The following is a 21,568-nucleotide window of genomic DNA, read 5'->3' as shown; positions in this document are numbered from 1 at the left end:
CCAAAACTGGCACAGTTCGGTATGGTACGCTTTGGTTCAGTTCGCTTTGGTTCACTTTAGAGCGCTCGAACGCACCCTATGTAGTTGCTTTTTAATTCTGAATTTGCCCCTATAGACACTCCACAGTGAAAAGAGGAGGTCTTTTACCACCTGGCAACCTGATTCTGACAAGTGCATTGGCATTTTGGGATACTGTTGAAGGGGAAAGGATTGTGGTAATACCATCTGTATGTAGTCCTTGCAGGGACCATTGCTTGGCAGAAGAAGAGCCTAGAAAGAGGAGAGTTGTGTAGGAAAGCAACAGAAGGAGAGTGTAAGGAAGTCAAATAGTCACAATTTAGGGGTAGCAGAGAGCTGGAAGTTGAAGTTGCACTAGTTGAGATGGGAGTCAATGGTTAATGAGAAAGAGAATGGAATGAACATCAGGTAAAAGGATATGACATCATCGGGAGGAGAGAGATGAAATAGAAGGAAAGGGGGAAGAGGGAGAAGTTGAAGGTTGAAAAATGATGGAGATAGGAGAAAGAAGTGAAGAGTCATGAAACCAAGGGAGAGAGAAATGAAGTCGGTGAATGGTGTGGACTATGGAACGCGGAATCAAAACAACGAAAGGAGGAATAGATTGAGAAGGAATGATATAAGTCGAGGAGAGATGAGACTATAGAGTAGGAGAAAAGAAGGAGAGATAGAAAAGGAGGAATGAAAGCTAAGAGAGTGAAGGGGAGGGGCTTGAGTGGATCCTAGGAATGAAAGCTGTAGAGGAGAAAAATAAATATAAGTAGAGTTAAGTCCTGAAAAGGTTCTTGTGAGAGAAAGGAAAAGGGAGAGAATATGAAATTGACCTATTGAATATTAAAGAGTCCCGAGTATACCTGGGCAATGATTGTCTTAGATGGGAAATGCGTGTTGTAGCAAAATCAGCCCGTCCTCAACAGGTTTGATAAATTGTAGTCCTGAGGGGGAGAAGGCACCTGAAAAGAAACTGTAAAATAGTGAGGTGGTCCTGGTCAGTACTGTTGGGTTGTAAGGAAGCAAGAACTATAGAAGAAAAATGAAGAGATAAATGGAGGAGAAACAGACTACATAAGAGAGAGAAAGAAATGGATGCAGATGACTGAGGAAAAGTTCACCTTCATAGACATGTGGGTTGAGTGAATGCAGCGATATTACTAGAACACATCAGTGAGAGCGTGAGGAAAATCAGACAATCCGTTCAAAAGTTATGAATTTTTGATAGTTTACTGCTCAGTCAAGGCTGGATGAAAAGACTACTATAGCTTGTGATGTCACATGTGTACAACGGTATAAAGAAAGAATAAAGAAAATTCAACATATGATGACATAAATGGTATCCCGGGGTACCAAATAAAAATCAGCCATTTTGTTGAATTATTTATTTTTTAAAAAAGGTTGTACCCTGGGTGCCAAAAAGAGGAAATTATTTTGGTGCTGGAGCTAGCGCGCGCTAGCCACTGCACTGCACTACACTAAAGCACACGCTAGTGGTATCGCAGCTTTCATGCACGCATAGTATAACATGCAGTGGCATGGGAAGGACTATGTACACGCACACAGTGCATGCATTTTTCTCTGACTGTTCTCGAATGGACGTGAGGTGGCGCTACACAACGCGGTAATCCGGGGTACTACGGTACCCCGGGGTAACGCGTGGTGCATCATATTTCCATTTTTCTCGCATAACAAAAGAACACTCGACTTCTCTCTTTTAGAAGGCAGGGGGAATAATATTACCCTTAGCATACATCAGTAACAAGTCAAAGGAATGTGCACTTTATTCAAAAAGTAAATTTTTGTGAAATTCTCTTTTTATTTTCCTTATATTGTTGTACGCATATGACATCATACACTGTAGTAGTCTTTTCATCCAGCAGTGACTGCGCAGATACTTTAAAAATTCATAAACTTTTGAACGGATTGTCTGATTTTCCTCAAACTTTCACTGATGTGTTCTACTAATATTGCTGCATTCTCTCAATCCGTATGTTTATGAAGGTGGACTTGTCCTTTAAGGTGAGGCTGAACTCCTTCCATACAGCGGTCTGTAATTCTTCCTCCCTGCTTTTATCCGAATGCTGCCCTGCTTTTATCCAAAAATATGCCGAATAGGGGCTGTGCAGTTTAGTTTCCTTGGAAATGCTGACCCAGTGCGCATTGCAACCAATTACCAGCAGTTTGTTTACATACAGACCGTACGTCAGCAGATAATGACAATTACCAAGGATGATATAAGAATTAGGATGAATGTTGCATTCATTTTTAGATTATGGTGATATTTGTGGTAATTAATGGCAATTATTAAAAACTGTGGATGTTTTAGTAAGGAGAGAAAGAAATCTGATTTTGATATGAATAAACTCAAGACAAGTGCATGGTTGATTGAGATGTATGTGTTGAAGGTTCTCAGAGAATTGCAGGAAGAATAGGTTAAAATACGACTGAAACAAAACCCGTTGAGGATGGGTCCGGAGTACATACATGTACTTGGGCAGGTGTCTATGAGAAATGCATGTTGTCGCAAAATCAGACCGTCCTCAATATGACTGAAATACTCCATGACATAAGCACAACATTAGCAATGGCCCGGGGCTACTAAAAATTCAACGTTGGCACATAAACTTCCAGACAGGTTATCTCTTGGTTGCCCAATCAGGCAACAAAGTTTCAAATTGGATTTTCACATTTTTCTTTCATTCAGGACCACTCTTCATCAAGCCACCAAAATTATTAATTTGGAAGACTTCAGTGGTGGGAAAGGGCCTCCAGAGAAAAGAATTAGTGTGGATCTCTGCGTTAAAGGAAAGCAAAGTAACACACACAAGAGTTCAAAGTTTAAGATAAATGGCAAATGTTAGATCAAATGTCAAGGAGTGCTTCATGTTGTCTTGAGATTATATACAAGGAGGTTTGTGTCTGTCCAAATATATATTGTAGATTGGTTTGATTGTCGAAGCAGTCTCAGATGGCACATGTGTGACACCTCTAGTCCACATTTTGTTTGCCGGTAGACTGGGTGATTTCAGGCTGTTTCACAAAGACAGAATTATGGTAGATTGATTGCTTCCACATGACTGCCTCGTGTACTTCTCTGGAGGTACATAACACAGACCCTGGCAGTTTTGTCACATTTTATTTTGTCTTTATTTTTGGTCTTTTAGTTGTGAGTCCAGCCCAAAGATGTTGACTTTTAGTATTGTCACAACCCTTCTTCCCACCTCTTAGAGTTTGCTTAGTCTATTTTAATTCAATCTGAAATCTGTTAATGGTGTACAGCTGCCCCAAATATTTATCATCCAATTGGGGATCTTTTCGTTCCTGTTCATGGTAAAGTACAATGTACAGTAATTCTCAGAAGAGGAACTTCTTTTTTATTCACTATTAGATACCATCTGGTGTATTTGACAGCCTCCTACAAATGACTATTCTGTCCGCTGTATAGTGTACATGTACTCCTGAGGTAATGATGGGTTCAGGACATACAAAAAAAGAGAAGTACCGGTACAATTTTCATGTACTTGTACAAGCCAGTACAGGTATGTGTTACACTGATGTTCATGTTGCGTCTTTAGCTGGAGAGAAATAATGATCCATGATGTGGATTGGTTTCATTCACCTTTGTTGAGGGAAACATCAAGCAATCTGTTGTGGGGCTGAAAAAAAAAAACCAACAACACAAAACATAGCACAAAATATATACAAGTGAACAGAGGGAATGTGCTGTCTGAGCTCAAAGTCTACATCAGTGATAACAATGAAGTACCCGGTACCTCCTGTGTGCAGCTGAACTCCAGACTATGCATCTATGATCAATGGGCTAGCTCTGCAAGTGTAGTGTAAATATGCAATGTGGGAGCTAGTGCTTAATATCTTTATCAATGTGCATTGTACTTGTATGCAGCGTTCTTTAATTCTGGTGTACATAAATTTTGAAGTGTTGTTACAAGGGTTCATAAGTAAACAACTTGATGAGGTGAAATTGACAAGGAATATCTTAGCGTGCATGTTTGTGTGCATTTGGGAATATTGCTGTCCTGTGACTTTACATTGCACTCTTTGATAACAGCAGTCAGGTACGCTTGTACCTGACTGCTGTTGTCACAAGTCATGCGACAGTGAGTAATGAATGAGGTCACATTTTCTAGGGGTAAGATGTTCCCTGACAGCATGATCAGAGCCATGATATACATGCAATCAGCTATATAATAATGATGATAATAATGATAATAATAATGATGATAATAATAATAATAATAATAATAATAATAATTATTATTATTATTATTATTATTATTATTATTATTATTATTATTATTATTATATTAATAATAATAATTATTATTATTTTTTTATTATTATTATTATTATTATTATTATTATCATTATTATTATTATTATTATTATTATTATTATTATTATTATTATTATTATTATTATTGATGTAATAATGATTATAATTATAATAATAATGATAACAGTACTGTAATACGGTCTTCTTTATCCACGGTTGCCTCTTCAGTGTTGTCACTGTTCCACCAGAGGGCCCTGCCATTATTTTTTTCCTAGCATTGCCAGGTACCCATACACCTTGTCAAGAGGAACATTGTGGGTAAAGCATCTTGTCCTAGGATGTAAGCGGTGTACATGTACAGCTGTAGGCCTAGATGTTTCAGCAGCCGTATGTCCTACACATAATGTTTTTGTGATAGCATGGTCTCACTATGTCGTTCCTCTGTGCTCTGTTGACACGCAGTGCCTTGGCAACCATGAGTTCGACAACGGGATCAGCGGCCTTCTGCCCTTCCTCAAGAACGTGACCTTCCCTGTCCTCAGCTGCAACATCGACGCGTCCAGCGAGCCTCGCCTTGAGGGCCTCTTTGTATGCAGCCATGTCTTCGAATTCAGTGGGGAACGTGTGGGTGTGGTGGGGTACACCCTGCAGTCGACGCCCGACTTTGCCAAGACAGGTACAGATGTATGTAGGGGAGGCTTGTGAAGATGATATGGGAAAAAGGTGCATTTTGAAAGAGCAGGTTCAAAAGGCTTCAAACCTCATTATGATCATTCATGATCTCATCCTGATTTTTTTTTTAAATGGAAGTTTAATAGAAACCAAAAGCAATGTACAGTGTAGTATCCTGTCAATTCAAAATTATTCACCACTTACAATGTAAAGTGCCCCTGACTTCTGTCGAACACCACTAATAGTAGCAATGGTCTATCGTTGCTGGGGTGACAAGACCTTTTTGTGTCTTGAATTTTGGTGAACATGACTTTTTTTTTTATTTAATGGTCAGTAATTAGTGATATCCTGTCCATATCCTAGCTGTCTTACCCCAACAATGAAGCCACCACGGCATGCCAAAGGAAAGGCTATCCCATTTGATGTAGTGCTTTGACTGCCATGTCTTTTTGCTCTCTTGAACATTTGACTTTTTGTCGATACGAGTTCTTGTCGCCCCAGTGACGCTATTTTACAAGGGTAGTGACATCTCCCAAGAAAACATCATTACTTTTCACTCTTTTACAGAGATCAGATGCTCATCTGAAGAATGAAAGAGAAGTGGCTGTGATACGAATCATGATATCAGTGTTGGTCAACCGAAATTTTGTATATCAACTGTTACATCATCACATACTACAGTTTGACCTCGATTATCCGGCCATGTCGGGACCGGCGCTCATCCGGATATTAAAGCAAATTGGCCGGATATAGGAGACACAATGTTAATGTAATAGCTGCCGTCCAAGCTGTCGTCCCAGTGCACTGGCAGCTAGGCAGGTAGCGTGCCCCGCAACGGTGGTGAAATCTATGCTAGCCTGCGCAAAATTGTAGTCCCTTCTACACAAAAATAAAGTATATCTTTATGTGAAAATCATACAATATACCTCATTAGATATTGAGAAACCTATCATGCACATCTTATGAAATTAGTGAAATAGTGAAAAAGAATCACTGTTTTTTCTCAATTTTTGGATGAAAAGAAAAAGTCCTTCACTGCGTGAACGCATCCGGATAATAGAGATTTCTGGATAAAAGGAGGCCGGATAATCGAGGTCGAACTGTAGTAGTAATGACAAAATTTGCCACCCTTTCTTTGTTAACGCCAAGATTTGTGAGTCAGAGTGCTCCAATTTTGGTTTGTTATGTTTTGTGTCCATTTCATGTAGACATACTGTATATGGTGAGAAGTCATTGCTCCAAAACACATGTACACACATGCACACACACACGCACATACACACTCAATACAGTTTACGGTACAGCAAGATCGTTTTCCGAACTAAAATTTTCGTGAAACGGAGCCGGCAGCCTTTTTCACAGCATGAAATTTTCGCAAATTGTTGCTGGCATTCAACATAATATTGTAGACAAGCACTTTCGCATGCATCTCTAATGTCTTGAATCTTGAGTCTTGTGATATTCATGAAATTAAAATGCATACATGTGAATTTTCCTTGTTTAACAGTATACTGTAAATATTACCCTTTATGTGGTCAACAGAACAGCTGACCTTTGGCGAGGAAATTGCGGCCATACAAAGCGCCGTGGATGGTCTTCAAACCTTGGGAATCAACAAGATCATCGCCCTGGGTCATGTGGGATTTGCCATGGATGAAGAGGTGGCCGCATCTGTCCCTGGCATTGATCTTGTGATCGGCGGGCATAGCAATACCTTTCTGTACACAGGTAATACCTCAAGGGTACCAGCTAGGGGTTCTTTAGATCTCAGTACCAATATATCCAAAGATTACTAATGGTCTTCTTGTTTCCAAGTAGCCAAGAAGACTCATTTAACTCTTATACTGACTATTTTACCAAAAGTTTACTGGTCTGTCTCTGTTGAAGAAATCAGCACCCTCCTCCTTCCCCCCCCCCCAAAAAAAAAAAGAATGAAAGAAACCACAAATCTTGTGTTATCTAAAAAATAAAACATCATGTCATCTGCCTAGCCTAAATATTGTTGGAGCAAAGTATTCATAATTTCTTGAAGGCTGATTGCATCATTAACAGTGCCATTAAGAGTTTTATTTCCCGTTTAACAATCACTTTCTTCCTCCGATCTCAAGCTTATATTGTCTCTCTTTAACCCCTCTCCCTTTTCTTGTTTCTGAGTATGTTTATTTGTTGTTTTAGTTATTTTTGCTTTTTTTTTTTTGCATTTGACAAAAAGCTGTGGTCACTCCTTTAAGAAATTATGAAATAAGTGCTATTCTGAAAGAATTAAGCAAACCCCAAGAAAACAAACTAACAAATAAGAATTAAAATAAAACCCATTTTTTCTAAAAAAAAAAAAAAGAAAGGAAACATGTCATCTGGCTACCCTTAATATTATTGGAGCAAAGTGTGCCTAATTTCTGAAAGGCTATTTGCAACAATAAGAGTGCCATTAAAGAGTTGCATTTTCCCGTTTAGCAGTCACTTTCTTCCTCCAATCTGAAGTTTGTATTTGCTTTTTAACATTCCTAACCCCCCCCCCTTTTCTGGTGTCTGAGTTTGTTTGTTGTTTTAGTTCTGCTTTTTTTCTGCATTTGACAGAAAGTTGTGGTCACTCACAAAGGAAATCATGAAATAACCCTACATCTTCGAAATTATTGAGCAACCACTGAGAAATCAAGCTGACAAATGAGAATTTAAAGAAAAAAGAAAACAGAGTCCATGTTTTCTAAAAATAGAAACATGTTATCCGGCTAACCTTAAAGGGACTGTACAGTACTGGTTGAGGTCGGGATTCATGTTTTGAACATTTCTAAGTGAGATAATGGGAAAACCCCTAATAAAATATGAAAATAGCATGTCATTTTAACAAGGGTTCAACGTTTATTTCATGAAAATTGGTTTTCAAATGGCTGAGATATCCAAAAAAGTGATCATAATAAAAGGCGACAGGCCACGCCTTTTGTTATGATCTCTTTGTTTCACCTTGTTTTTGGATATCTCAGCCATTTCAAAACAGATTTTCATGAAATAAACTTTCGATACCCCTTAGAATTGCATGCTCTTTGACATCTCATAGAGTGGTTTCTGAATATCTCGCAAGACGTCAAAAGCTAAATCCTCACCTTGACCAGAACTGTACACACCCTTTAATATTATTGGAGCAAAGTATGCCTAATTTCCGGAAGGCTAATTGCAACATTAACAGTGCCATTAAAGAGTTTTATATTCCCATTTAACAATTACTTCCTCCCTCCTAGCTTGATTTCACAATGTCTATTTCTTAAATTCTCGGATCACTACCAAAATTCAATCGTTTGTTACTTGTGTCATTCTTAACCTTTCCTGCAAGTTTCATCCCAATCCGTTAACTACTTTTTGAGTTATTTTGCACACGGACAAGCAAACCAACAAACGAACGAACGAACACAAAAACCAACGGTAACAAAAACATAACCTCCTCCCTTGGCAGAGGTAATAACCTTTAAACTGTTGAAGACTACTGTGGTAATTCTTGTTATACTCTTGCAGGTGTCTATGCAAAATGTGTGTTATGGCAACATCAGCTCATCCTTAGTGGGTTAACCCGTTCCATACTGAATTCTGAAATGAATTTTGAAAGGCAGGCCAACAGGTTCCCGTACGGAACGGGTCGATACATCTGCAAGGCTTGACATTAGCAGTGATCCCTTGGCCGAAGACCACCAGAAGTAGGTGTTGGGCCAAAATTGTTTAAGAAATGACATGTTTTGCATCCAATCGGACCACCAAAAATTTGTGAGTATGTATGTTTTGGGTCTAGGGCAATTACCCCCTGGGCAATGACCACGTACCCTTCCCCTGGCCCTAATCCTAATCCTAATCCTAATCCAGAACCTAATCCTAACCCTAACCCAATCTCCTAACTCTAAACCTAACCCTAACCCTAATCTTTACTCTAACCTTACCACTAACCAGTATTTAGCCGGGGGTAATTGCCCTCTGGGGGTAATTGCCCGGATACGGTATGTTTTGTATGTGTTTTTACTTGTCCAGAAAGGGGATAATAACTTACAGCTCACTAAACTGTGTGCATTTCAGCTGGATGACACTCCTTTTTAGGAAGCTGTTTCCTTCAAACTTGTAACAATGCTGGTATTTTATTATTATTATTGTTTTTTTCTGGGTTTTTTTTTTTTTTTTTTTTGTGGCAGGAGACGCCCCTTCAAATCAGGAGCCGATAGGACCTTACCCATTCATTGTGCATCCAACCTATGACACCAGTCTGTCTATCCCTGTGGTGACCGCCTATGCGTACGGGAAGTACCTGGGCTATCTGCAATTAGAGTTTGATGACAATGGTGTGGTCACTCGCTACTCTGGCAACCCCATCTTACTGGACAACAGTACTGCTCCCGGTGGGTATACAAGGACCTACATTGTAAAGCATTTTTCAGACCAATGAAAATATCATCAGCAGTCATCCGAATCAATGTATATCTTGATTTTCAGTCAAATTTTAGATTTTGAGTCATTTCAATAGTAGACATTGCATTATACATATTTTGAAATTTTCAGTTTCTAATTTGATGTAATTTTTGTGTAATTGATTCGTATCATTTCATTGTGTCCATTTCCCCATAGGCATGAATGTTAAAGATGATAAAAAGTTTTGGTACCTCAAAAGTGTCCTTGAATTTCCTTGTCTTAGTTTGTGTTTCAGGTTAAAGTATCTTTCGTATAACTAACACTGTGAGACTTACTCGCCCCAAAGTGCTCTCATGTCTTAGTAATCATGCAATTAACTGCGATCAGCAGCCCCATGCGCATAGCGACCAGCAGTCCCATACGCATAGCGTAATCGGGCTTCGCATTGTAGCATTCAGGATCATGACAGATTTAGTATCGCAGGGTAAATGTCAACGTAAAATCCCATAAATTCTTCAATTTGAAGACTTACCAATTAACTTGAAGTATTGAAAACAGGCTTCGGGCAACGTTTGGTTCTGCCTATAGTCCCTTTCTGTTCGAATTGATGACTGAATGTGACTCGGTCGACAGGACCTTAGGAGAGCTACATACAGTACACTGAATACTACAGCCAGTGCATGCGAACACATCACATGCACACAAATTTCAAATCCATGAACGGATAAGATGTTTGTGTGCGCATGCGCTGGCCATGGTATCCAGTGTATGTAGCTCTCCCAAGGTCCTCTCGACCGAGTCACATTCAGTCATCAATTCGAACAGAAAGGGACTATTGGCAGAACCAAACGTTGTTCGAAGCCTGTTTTCAATACTTCAACTTAATTGGTAAGTCTTCAAATCGAAGAAATTTTTGGATTTTAAGTTGACATTTACCCGCGATACTAATTCTGTCATGATCCTGAATGCTACAATGCGAAGCCCCATTACGCTATGCGTATGGGGCTGCTGGTCGCAGTTAGCTATGCGTACAATGGGCTGCACGCTGCTGGTCGCAGTCAGTGGTTTCGTACAATATTTATCGACGCTGGACAGCGTCGGCTCTGGTACGAAACCATTATTGCATGATTACTAAGACATGAGAGCACTTTGGGGCGAGTAATTCTCACAGACAACGTACTTTAACCTGAAACACAAACCAAGACAAGGAAATTCAGGGAAGCTTTTGAGGTACCAAAACTTTTTATTATCTTTAACCCTAACTAGGCCGGGCTAATAGAGCCGGGGGGGGCCTCCCAGGCCCCCCCTCCAGATCTCGGCCATCGACCGCGCGATCGCGACGAAAATTGGCACACACATTGCCTATGATGTAATCTAAAGTACCATGAAGTTAAATTTTTAAAAAAATTATCATTTATGCTAAATTATGCTAATTTATGAGTGATGATGCATGAAATCAGACAATTTGGTATGAATCACAAAATAAAGTTCAAAATGGGCACATTTTTTGTGTAAATATTCTTTTTAGTGTCCTAAGCAAATATAAGAGAAAAAAATTGTGCCATCAGAAAAAATTTCCTAAGTATTTTATTGTTTTTTGAATTTCTTATGTATTTCCTTGTTTTTTCGACTTTATGTTTTTCATTGTTTTTTCGATGAAACTTGTTTGCGACATTGTTCCGAACAAGAAAATATATTAATAATTGATTTTAATCAATAAAACCCCCAAATAATCATGCTTTTATGAAATTTGCCTGTAAGCACAGTTTGCATTGAAATTGTACACAAATTCACGTTTTTGAGCAATTTTTGGTCTGACATGCACATACATATTTATGCGCAACTTCGAAACCGCGCACCCGGGCATCGCAAATTTGGTGTCAAAAGATGCGAGAGACTTGAAAGAAAAAAGTCATGAAACGTCGCGGCGATAGCTTTTCGCGTTAGCGATACATCGCGCGGAACGTCAGGGGGGGGGGGGGGCCTCGGAGGCCCAGTGACTGCAAGTACTGTGTGTGTGGTCAACAAAACTGTTGTATACATGGTATTGTAAATGACAATATGGTCTTTGCAAACCAAAAAAAAAAAAAACACACATGTAGCTCTCTTGCGATTTCTTGCATATTCCTAACTATACAATTTGACAAAAACATCACACGTAAAGAGTAAGAAACGTATCACAAAGAATGATTGGAAATGCCAGACTTAAAAGTGTAGCAGTTATGATTGAAAAATGGGTAAACGCGATTATTCTGAAATATCATTCGTACACGAAAATTGCATATGTGACAGGTTCAGATGACTGCCGAGGATATGTGTACTATTGTATACAGCAAGTAAAGTATTCATTAGGTCCACTTCTTTTGCAAATCAGGACATCCCCAAAATTATGCAAATTGTTAAATTCACCATTTTGGACTACAGTAATGAACAAAGAAATGTATGTGTGCTTGTTGCATTCATATTGTGATAATTTGCAAGTAAATTCTGAGTTGCTGTCACTGTTTTGTGTTCAATAGTCATGTCTCTACAATGATGTAGCTACTGATCATGAAATAAAAACAGATTTCCCATACAATTTACATCAAAGCAAATCTTGCCATTTTCTCTACAACTTTGCTCATTGTATGTCCAGGGTAACAAAATCTATAAAAGCTACATAGATTTGAAAAACACAATGTTTTCCCCAAAGCATGACTACATTGCTGTCTTAGAATAATGTGGCACACAGGGGGTTTACACCATGGCAAATGAAGAGTTCATGATTATAGGTTCTGCCGTGCCAATTATGCGTTGGAGGTGCCTTAGTGCCAACTTGGATATATCAAAATCTACAAAGGCAAAATATATAAGTTTATTTTTGCTTGGCTGGGTCTGTTTTCCTTACTCTGTAGATCCCTATGTCCAGTCCGAGGTGGACGCCTGGCAGATCCGAGTGGACGAGGTCTCGACAGCTGTCATCGGCCACACACTGACACCCCTAGAGGGCGATGTGCAGGTCTGTGGGACACAGGAGTGTAACCTTGGCAACATGATGGCGGACGCCATGCTGGTCTCCAATGGAATGGATTGGAACGAAGCAGGGATCGCCATGACAACGTCTGGGAGCATCGCCTCTTCCATAGATCAAGGTCTGTGGGAAATGTAAAGATGTGTCTGCCTGCATGTGCTGTATAATAGTTATGATTTATATTGTGCCAAATTCATTAAATGAAATGCTCAAGGCCCACTTACGATGAAAGGATGAATGTAAGATAAAATGACGAGAAAAGTTCAAATATCATGAAACGAGTAAGTTTCTTTAAAGACATTCTTACAACTCATTCAAACATGACTCTGTTGATGACACATTTCTTATGTAAGGTGGTAATGAGTTCCACAGTGACAGCCTAGCATGTGGAAATAAGGGAAAAAGAAATGTTAAGGGTTTGAACTTTGAACTATGATTTTAAGATTCCTGCAATGCTACATGTAGATTAATGTAATGAAAGACAATTTCTCTTTTAGTTGGCTTTGTATACACAGCCCCCAGAGATATCTTGGGGATTGTTTATCGGCAATTCTTTCTAACCAGCAGTGCAGTTTACATTAAAAGGACTGATGTATTTGCATTTTCTTCCTATTTGCCATTTTAAAGGACAAGTCCTTCATATACATGTGGATTGAGTGAAGGCAACAATATTAGTAGAGCACATCAGTGAAAGTTTGGGGAAAATCGGACAATCCATTCAAAAGTTGTGAATTTTTAAAGTATCTGCGCAGTCACTGCTGGATGAGAAGACTACTACAGTGTATGATGTCACATGCGTACAATGATATAAGGAAAATAAAAAGAGAATTTCACAAAACTTTACTTTTTGAATAAAGTGCACATTTCTTCGACTTGTCACTGATGTATGTTATGGGTAATATTATTCCCCCTGCCTTCTGAAAGAGAGAAATCGAGTGTTCTTTTGTTATGCGAGAAAGGTGAAAATATGTTGAATTTTCTTTATTCTTTCTTTATATCGTTGTACACATGTGACATCACAAGCTATTGTAGTCTTCTTATCCAGCCATGACTGAGCAGAAACTTCAACAATTCATAACTTTTGAACGGATTGTCTGATTTTCCCCACACTTTCACTGATGTGTTCTACTAATATAGCTGCATTCACTCAACCCACATGTCTATGAAGGTGGACTTGTCCTTTAACCTGTTGAGGACGGGCTGATTTTGCTACAACATACATTTTCCATAGACCCCTGCCCGAGTATACTGGGGACTCGTCCTCAAAGGGTTAAGCTGCTGTTTATCTATGGCTTTTTCTACCCTCCCCAGGATATGTGATCTTAGAGGAAATGTGTTACAGGTGGTAAAGATACAGAACTGAGTGTGTATCAATTGTGTATTTTTTTTTTTTTGGGGGGGGGGGGCAATGCCACAAACATTTGCAGTTGCTATTGTTGGCAAACCAGTAGCAAGGATTTAAAAAAAAAAAATTAAAAGATGTGGAAATATTTTTAATTTTATATGTAAGATCCATATGAAAAACAAGACCCTCTGGCAAACAATGCAGCGACACTGCGTATGAGTGAGATAGTCATCAACCCATCTCCAATGTTTGCCTTGTTGCCAGGCAATATCACCACAGGTGACCTGATCCTCGTCATGCCGTATGGGAACACAATAGACCTGGTCCAGCTCTACGGCTCCCACCTCCTGCAGCTCTTGGAGGTTCCCATGATGACCTTTGAACCCCCCAGGCCTACCTATGGATTCCTGCAGGTCTCAGGTGAGATCATGTAACAATGATGATTATAATTAAATTAAATAATGGTAGTTTGAGAAGTGATTAGCCATGCTCATCCTCCATACAACACTATCAAACTTAGTGCCACTCATGTCAGGCTGAAGCTGATTGTAAACTACCATACAGGACTTTCAGTTGATAAGTGGTATCAGCAGGTGTGTTCCAAAAGTCTGCAGTCTCCTCCCCTCTCCACAAACAAAGGAACAATTAATTCGAAACCAAGTCTGAGATGTGTAGCAATCACAAATGAAGTGAAAGTTATACATACAATGTATATTATTTTATATTCCACATACTAAGAATCTTGCTATAGGATTGGTCAAGAGCTGATCAGGTGATAAAGTATAGTTTTGCCCATCACATCACCTGAGAAGAAAAGCTCGTTACACTCTATGATGATAGTCATTTTGTTTCGCTGATCTCTTAGTCCACACAGTCATAACGCGTGTTATAACTTACCATTTTGAGTATGCGCGAAATGAAAGTGTGTTGCACTGTGGTCTATCATTTGACCTGGGTCAAGTGATAGACCACAGTGCAACGCACTTTTATTTCGGTGCCACGCGCAGGGCGCGGAGCAAATTTGTCGTTTTGTCATCTACGTGCATACGTCATAAAGTAAACTACGTAGCCTAAGCCCTGGGGATACCCTAAGACAGCTATAAAAACAGTTTCAGATGTGGAATAAAATGGAAATATGTAGGACCCTAGATGTGGAACATAAAGCAAATAATCAACTTTTAGTTTCAGGCAATGAGACAAACTATCACTTCCTCGGCGATCTGAATGTGTACACTATCTTTCCTCAGCTGCGCTTCGGAAAGATAGCTACATCCAGATCGCCTCGGAAGTGATCGTTTGTCCCATCACCTTCACCAACGTTGATTATTTGCTTCATATCTCAGTCTTGATCGAGTTGCCCAACTGATGGGCATTCTATGACAAGGTTAATCTGTGTTATACAAATAGTGAATGGTCACGAGTGTGGTGGTACAAGGTTTTGCATGAGGTGAAAGATAGAGGCACTCTATTCAACGAGGCAAAGCCGAGTTGAATAGTGTGCCTCATCTTTCACCGAGTGCGAAACCTTGTACCATCACACTTGTCTATTAACATATGTGGTCCACACAGGTTCTTGAATTTAGCACAGAAATGACAACCATTTTCTATGAAAGATGAATGAGTAGCCGCACAGTCGCAGTCACCATGCATGTACGTGTACGCGAAGCTGATCGGTTGAAGTTGTTTACAAAAATGAGTGGTAAAAGTAAGCACACAGCAAATGATTGTTTATTGTAACATCAGAGCCGTGCGATGGAACAAAATCTTTGAGTCGATCATGAGTTTAACACTGGAGTCAATGGAAATGGTTGATGTCAGCCATGCGCTATCCATTTTTGCTCAAACAAAATCGCACGGCTGACAGCCACAGCGTGCGATGGAACTTTTAGCTGAGTGTCACGTGATGGGCAGTCGACCAATCGGATAGCTGCATTCTTTTATAGGTGTGGTATAATATGCATTGGTTACTAGACTTTTGACAGCTGACAAACATTGATCACGTCATACAGTATCCACAAACCATTGAATGGAATTATTCTGTCATAATCACTCCACCTAATTCTGGTCTTCCCTCTCACTCTTTATCAGCCCCATGTCAGCACGCACTCTCTAACCACTACATGTACCTCTTGCCCAACGAACTCACATAAACATGGCTTAAAGGTGCATAGTCCCGGTAGTGTAGAGGGCGCTGTTGATGATACTGCCAATCACCGTTGATACGAAGACAGTATGACCGAGCAGTATACCCGTTGATATTTGAGAAGATTTAGGTATCAATGCTAACGGTGATTGGCAGTATCATCAACAGCGCCCTCTACACGACCGGCACTATGCCCCTTTTATTTAACATTTTCCAAGTAGAACTATTCACGACACTTCAGCCTCCTCATCCTGACACATTGGAACCGCTATGTAACTGTTTGTACGCATGTGTATATCATACCGATTAACAAATATTAAGAAAAGACACTAAATCTTCTCAAATATCAACGGGTATACTGCTCGGTCATACTGTCTCTCCAGGCTGTGTCTCACACCGACTCATCAAAACGTTACACACATGTCTCCATGAGTTGAGGGAAGTATGGCCCTACATAGGAGAGAGGGTTACTTGTCAAAATCTGCTTCGACATTGCTCTTGTCGCTGATGATTTATGGCAGCCCCCACATGACACTTTCTGATTGGAATTCAAATCAATGGACAAGTTCACCCAATTTTATATGTAGCTTGAGTGAACAGAGCAATACTAGTAGAAAACATAGATGACAGTTTGAGGAAAATCGAACAATCCATTCAAAAGTTAATATTTCAGTGCTGCCATATTTGGTTGAGAGGACTATCACAGTTTATGACGTTACTGCAGGATTGCGACATGAAGAATATATTGTAATATAACCCATTTTCTCCAGTTACTGTGTGGGATCTTTTTTTGGTGTGTTCGCCGACACCTCACTCAGACTCACATCGATCATATCACATCACATCATCACACTGAGAGAGCATTAATAATTCAGCGAGATGACAGTCGAAGTGCGTGCGAAGAAGAAACTTTATTACCGTACTCGCCAATCCGGCTACCCGTTAGGGCTCGTTGCTTGACACGATGCACACTGTACTCGCCACACAAACAGCCGATACACACAGCTTATACAAGACTTTAGTATAAAATATGCTACAAAACCTGAGGAGCTGCTGCAGACATGTCTGCCCCCATCAAGCATCAGCTCACCACACCTCACTCCTACTATACCCCAGTGAGAGTATACTCCCCACTGAAACTCTTATGGCCTTGGGGTCACTGCACGCCCCCTACGTCCTACCAGACGTACCAGAGCCACCAACTTCAGTGCTTTAAACTCATTTCATTACAATATAAACAGTATTCAACATATTTTCATATATATCTAACAAAATGAAAAAGTGCTTGACTTTCATCGTTCAGAAAGCAGGGGGGATGCTCGCTGAAAAGGTTCATCTGATTGGAAATTCAACTGGATGAGCGTTCGTTTTATCACAATCAATGAAATTACCTTTACTTGATAAGACTTTCGCCTGCTGGCTCTGCAGGCTTCTTCAGATCGAGCGCTGTGAGAAGGACTTCCCACGAGCCGACGTAGCTGGCGCACGCCGATCTGAGAGAATGGGATCGTATATTGAGGAAAGTGAATATTGTCCGAGGTCTCGGTTGAAGGTTCTCCCGTGTTGTTTCCGAATGTGAATTGCTTCCCTTATCCAGCGTGAGGTTTTTCCAGAGTCTCTGGCTAGGATGGAACACTTCTTCCAGTTGATGTGGTGGTTTTCACTGGCCACATGGTCGCTGATGGCCGACTTGTGCATGTGGGAGGTGGATTCCTTCTTTTTCCCTCTTGTGTAGTAGGACGCACTAACTGTGTCTACCTCTAGTCTACCTCAATATACGATCCCATTCTCTCAGATCGGCGTGCGCCAGCTACGTCGGCTCGTGGGAAGTCCTTCTCACAACGCTCGATCTGAAGAAGCCTGCAGAGCCAGCAGGCGAAAGTCTTATCAAGTAAAGGTAATTTCATTGATTGTGATAAAACGAACGCTCATCCAGCAGGGGGGATGGTATTAACCGTGACATGTGAGAGAAGTGAAGGGAATGTGTACTTTTCATGAAAATGAAATTATGAGGATTTCTTGTTAATTTTTGTTCATGTCACTTTCCTGCAGTGATGTCAAAAATGGTTGTAGTCTTTTCATCCAGCGATGGTGGCACTGAAACTCTGAAAATACATAACTTTCAAATAGATTGTCCAATTATCCTGAAACTTCCTCAAACTCAAACTAACGTTGCTGCCCTTCACTTAATTCACACATATTTGGATGACCTTGTCCTTTAAAGCCCATATGTCACCTTTCATGCAGGCATGAAGATCGAGTATGACCTGACAAGGGAGGATGGGGACCGGGTTTATCGGGCCCAGGTGCAGTGCCAGGACTGCGTGGGCGATGGCACTGACGAGTTCGTCGATGTCGACCCCGATGAGCTGTACTATGTGATCATGAACAGCTACATGGCTGGTGGCGGCGGCGGCTTCGAAGTGGTGCGCGACAACAAGGTGCAGCACATCAGCGGTAAGTCGGCTTCGCTGTCAAAATCGTGGCATGTGAGACACCCCGATCAGGGTGCACTTCCACTCCAGGACAAAGTTGGCTCCAGTGAATACATTCGGACAAAGCAACCAGAATATCGGAGAGTTTGATCAAAATGACACTTAAGTTGTAACATTTTCACAAAACAGATGTGATATTATACAGACTTGAAGCTACATTGAAATATGTTCATGAAGTCAAGTTCTATGTACCCACAAAAGTTAGATACGTTTTCACAAATTGTTTCTGTAATGCAAAACAAAAGGAAATTGCATACGTGTGTGGGAATGAGTCAATTTCACATAAGCTATCTTACTGTATATTTACCATTTGAATAAGTCAACTTCACAAGCTATTTTACTATATATTTACCATTTAAAGGTCTTTGACAGAACAAAGTGAAACATGACAAAAAAGTGTTTTTAAGGGTCATCTTAACTGTAGCATTAGCCTTTTCAGATATGAACTTTCACTCTTATTTACATAACCAAGATAGCTATGTCTAATCTTGCTGACGTTGTGTAATATGAACAGTTGGGCTAGCTCCACCAGGCCTACAATATTTTGCAGCAGTCCAAGCAATGCGACCTCCGACATAAAACAAAGAGAAATTGTGTGTGTTCGCGTGTGGGTGTATTTACGTGACATTGAGATTTCAACATGGATGAAAGCAGAGTTCACTCAATTCCAAAAGAAAAAAAAAAGTAAACAAAAAAAGGATGTTTGCCCTCCAGAGGCTAGATCGTGCCAGATTTGCACCTGTCAAAACTTACATTTGTAGCACCAGAGACCGAGTTCTTTGCCACAGCCATACATCTCCATGAAGAAAACGTGGGAACGCAAGCTTACGTATGTGAAAGATAAATCAAGAATCATTTTTTGCTCATTTTGTCCTGATTCCATTCCCATTTTCACTTTTACACTACAAAATTGTCACCCTTCTTTACACATTTGAAGAAAAAATAATAAATGCACAATTACTATAAAGTTTATTTTCTCAGAGCTTTACAGCATACTTAAAGTTTCAGAGGCAATGGAGCAAAATCAACTTTGGGATACAGCTTTCAGAACGTTATCAAGTCAATGCATGATTCTGGGAAAAAAAAAACCCTCCTGTAGACATAACACATAAACTTGGCTGATTTTGATACATTGAATTTTATTACAATTGTCAATACGATGACATCTTCAAATTAAAAGAAATGATGCAGACTCAAAAGACAATTATCCTACATTAAGTATAACGTAACATACAGTATGCGAATTTGGGAGAATATTGAGCAGAAAAATAAACTGATACGCGCAAGTGAATGTCAGAAACATTATGTCATAATGTGGAATGAAATTTAATTCCACTCTTTTTTATTTCAAATGATATGACATCAGCTAATTGGTCTGAAATATTGGTACTTGAAATGTTATTTAAATTTCACTTGGTTTTGGAATATGCAATTAAGACAGAGGGTAGCCTTGCAATTTGAGGTGCTATGGCAAAATAAAGGTATGTTTTTTTACTATAGTTGCGCATAGACATGCACATGTAATTTTATTTTTGACGCACGCACATATCTAGTTTGTTATTGGTCAAGATTGACCGGAAACCAATGGATACTACTACTGGATGTATCAGAAATCAGTATCAATTGAAGAAAGTGCATTTCAATGCTGCTTGCACGCTGTGCGCATGTAAATGCGCAGATGGACGCGCATATTTGGAAATTTTTGAAATGCTTAAATTTGTCTGACAGGTGTAGAAAGTTGGTCAGGAAGTCACATTGAGCTTTTTAAAGTCGGACAATCGTCACCCCTAATGGTGCATTATTTCGTAATCTCCCGAACGACCGAAGTTTGTGCATGCAATTGCGCAATGCCAGACTCAGTGCTATATCCATAAACATGTGGGACAATGCTGCCAATGAGACACGTGTGTGTGTGTGTGTGCGTGTGTGTGTACGCATCATACACAAACATTGTGACCGCGAGCTGCGGTGATTGGAGGAGAGAGGCCAGAAGACGCATGGCTCTTTTGGCCGCTCTTCATGCGCACTGAGAGTGTGCGTCCATTTGGAAGCTCTCGTGGCTCGGGCAGTCATTTTGGGTCAGAAGATTTGTGGTCTAAAGTGTTGTTCGCTGACCCTTTGAGCCAGCGCTATTCTCATTCGGTGTCACTACATTTGGTACAGAATGGGGGAGGCAGCATGTTGCGTTCGTCTCCGTGCCGCACAAACCACTCGCCACGATTGTAAGGCTTTAACGTTTTTACACTCTGTACATGCAGATACAATTGTACATCAAACAGGCACAGCCATGATGACCTGTGTGATTAGCATCTCATAAAAGATCAGACATGACTTGCTACAGGAAGTTGCTATCCCAGCAAAAGTTGCCATCCCAACATCTTTATGAAATGAGCCCCTAAATTGATGTCAGATGGTCTGACAAAAGTGCCGGTTCATTACCTGTCACCATGACAACCCGCTTCATCATACGTTCTTGGCCTATTTCAGGAAGGCGTTAGATACGCATACGTACAATTTTTTGAAGACCTACATAGCACATTCTCTGGGCATTTTGTCAGAAGATAATGAAGCTCATCTGAGAAAGTGGCTGTCCATATTGTCCATTAAGCCACAATGTGCAGTCTATTAAAAAGTGGTGATGTTGTGCAGACTTGCGTGTATTGAATGTGATTTTTCTCACATGACATTCAAAACTCGCGGTTTAGTAGTACCCGAGGACAAGACAAGACAAGATTCGACGAGACAGGATTCTCTGCAGAGCCCAGTCAGTTTGAAAAATTGTGAATCCCAGAAGGGAGAGGGCGTGTTTTCCAATAAAACTCCAGTGGGAGCTTATATACTACCCAGCATTGGTACTGTAAAACACGATATTTTCGCAGCATGAAATTTTCGCGAATTGGAGCCAACCGCCTTTTCCGCGGCATGAAATTTTTGCAAGTTGCTTTTTAACATTCAATGCATATAGTGTAGACAAGAACTTTCACATGCGTTTTAGTTTCGCAAATCTTAGCTCTCGCGAAACTTGCGAAATTAAAATGCACACGAACATTCCTCGCTTTACAGTACTCTTTCACTTTCTCAAATTGCTACACAATAAAATTGTAGGTCATAATTATAGTAAACACACGCAGTATTGCATTTGTGTATGATACGGAACTGTATTTTGGTTTTGTGTGAGCTTGGGTAACTGAGTGTTAAGAAAGTTAATTGAGAA

The 21,568-nt window shown here is 40.0% G+C and overlaps 1 protein-coding gene across 1 annotated transcript in view; it reads left to right on the top strand.

Annotated features, from left to right (window-relative positions):
- Positions 1 to 21,568, top strand: part of LOC140242763 (5'-nucleotidase-like) — a 54,292-nt gene that overhangs the window by 5,103 nt on the left and 27,621 nt on the right. The window contains exons 2-7 of the mRNA XM_072322522.1: positions 4,769 to 4,982; positions 6,521 to 6,706; positions 9,148 to 9,351; positions 12,256 to 12,492; positions 13,981 to 14,136; positions 18,107 to 18,316. Of these exons, the coding sequence (XP_072178623.1) occupies positions 4,769 to 4,982; positions 6,521 to 6,706; positions 9,148 to 9,351; positions 12,256 to 12,492; positions 13,981 to 14,136; positions 18,107 to 18,316 (1,207 nt within the window). The remainder of the gene's footprint in view (positions 1 to 4,768; positions 4,983 to 6,520; positions 6,707 to 9,147; positions 9,352 to 12,255; positions 12,493 to 13,980; positions 14,137 to 18,106; positions 18,317 to 21,568) is intronic.

Source organism: Diadema setosum, chromosome 19 (assembly GCF_964275005.1).
Source record: "Diadema setosum chromosome 19, eeDiaSeto1, whole genome shotgun sequence".
NCBI lineage: Eukaryota > Metazoa > Echinodermata > Echinoidea > Diadematoida > Diadematidae > Diadema > Diadema setosum.
The sequence above is the reverse complement of the archived record's forward strand: the minus strand, read 5'-3'. Positions and strand labels throughout refer to the sequence as shown.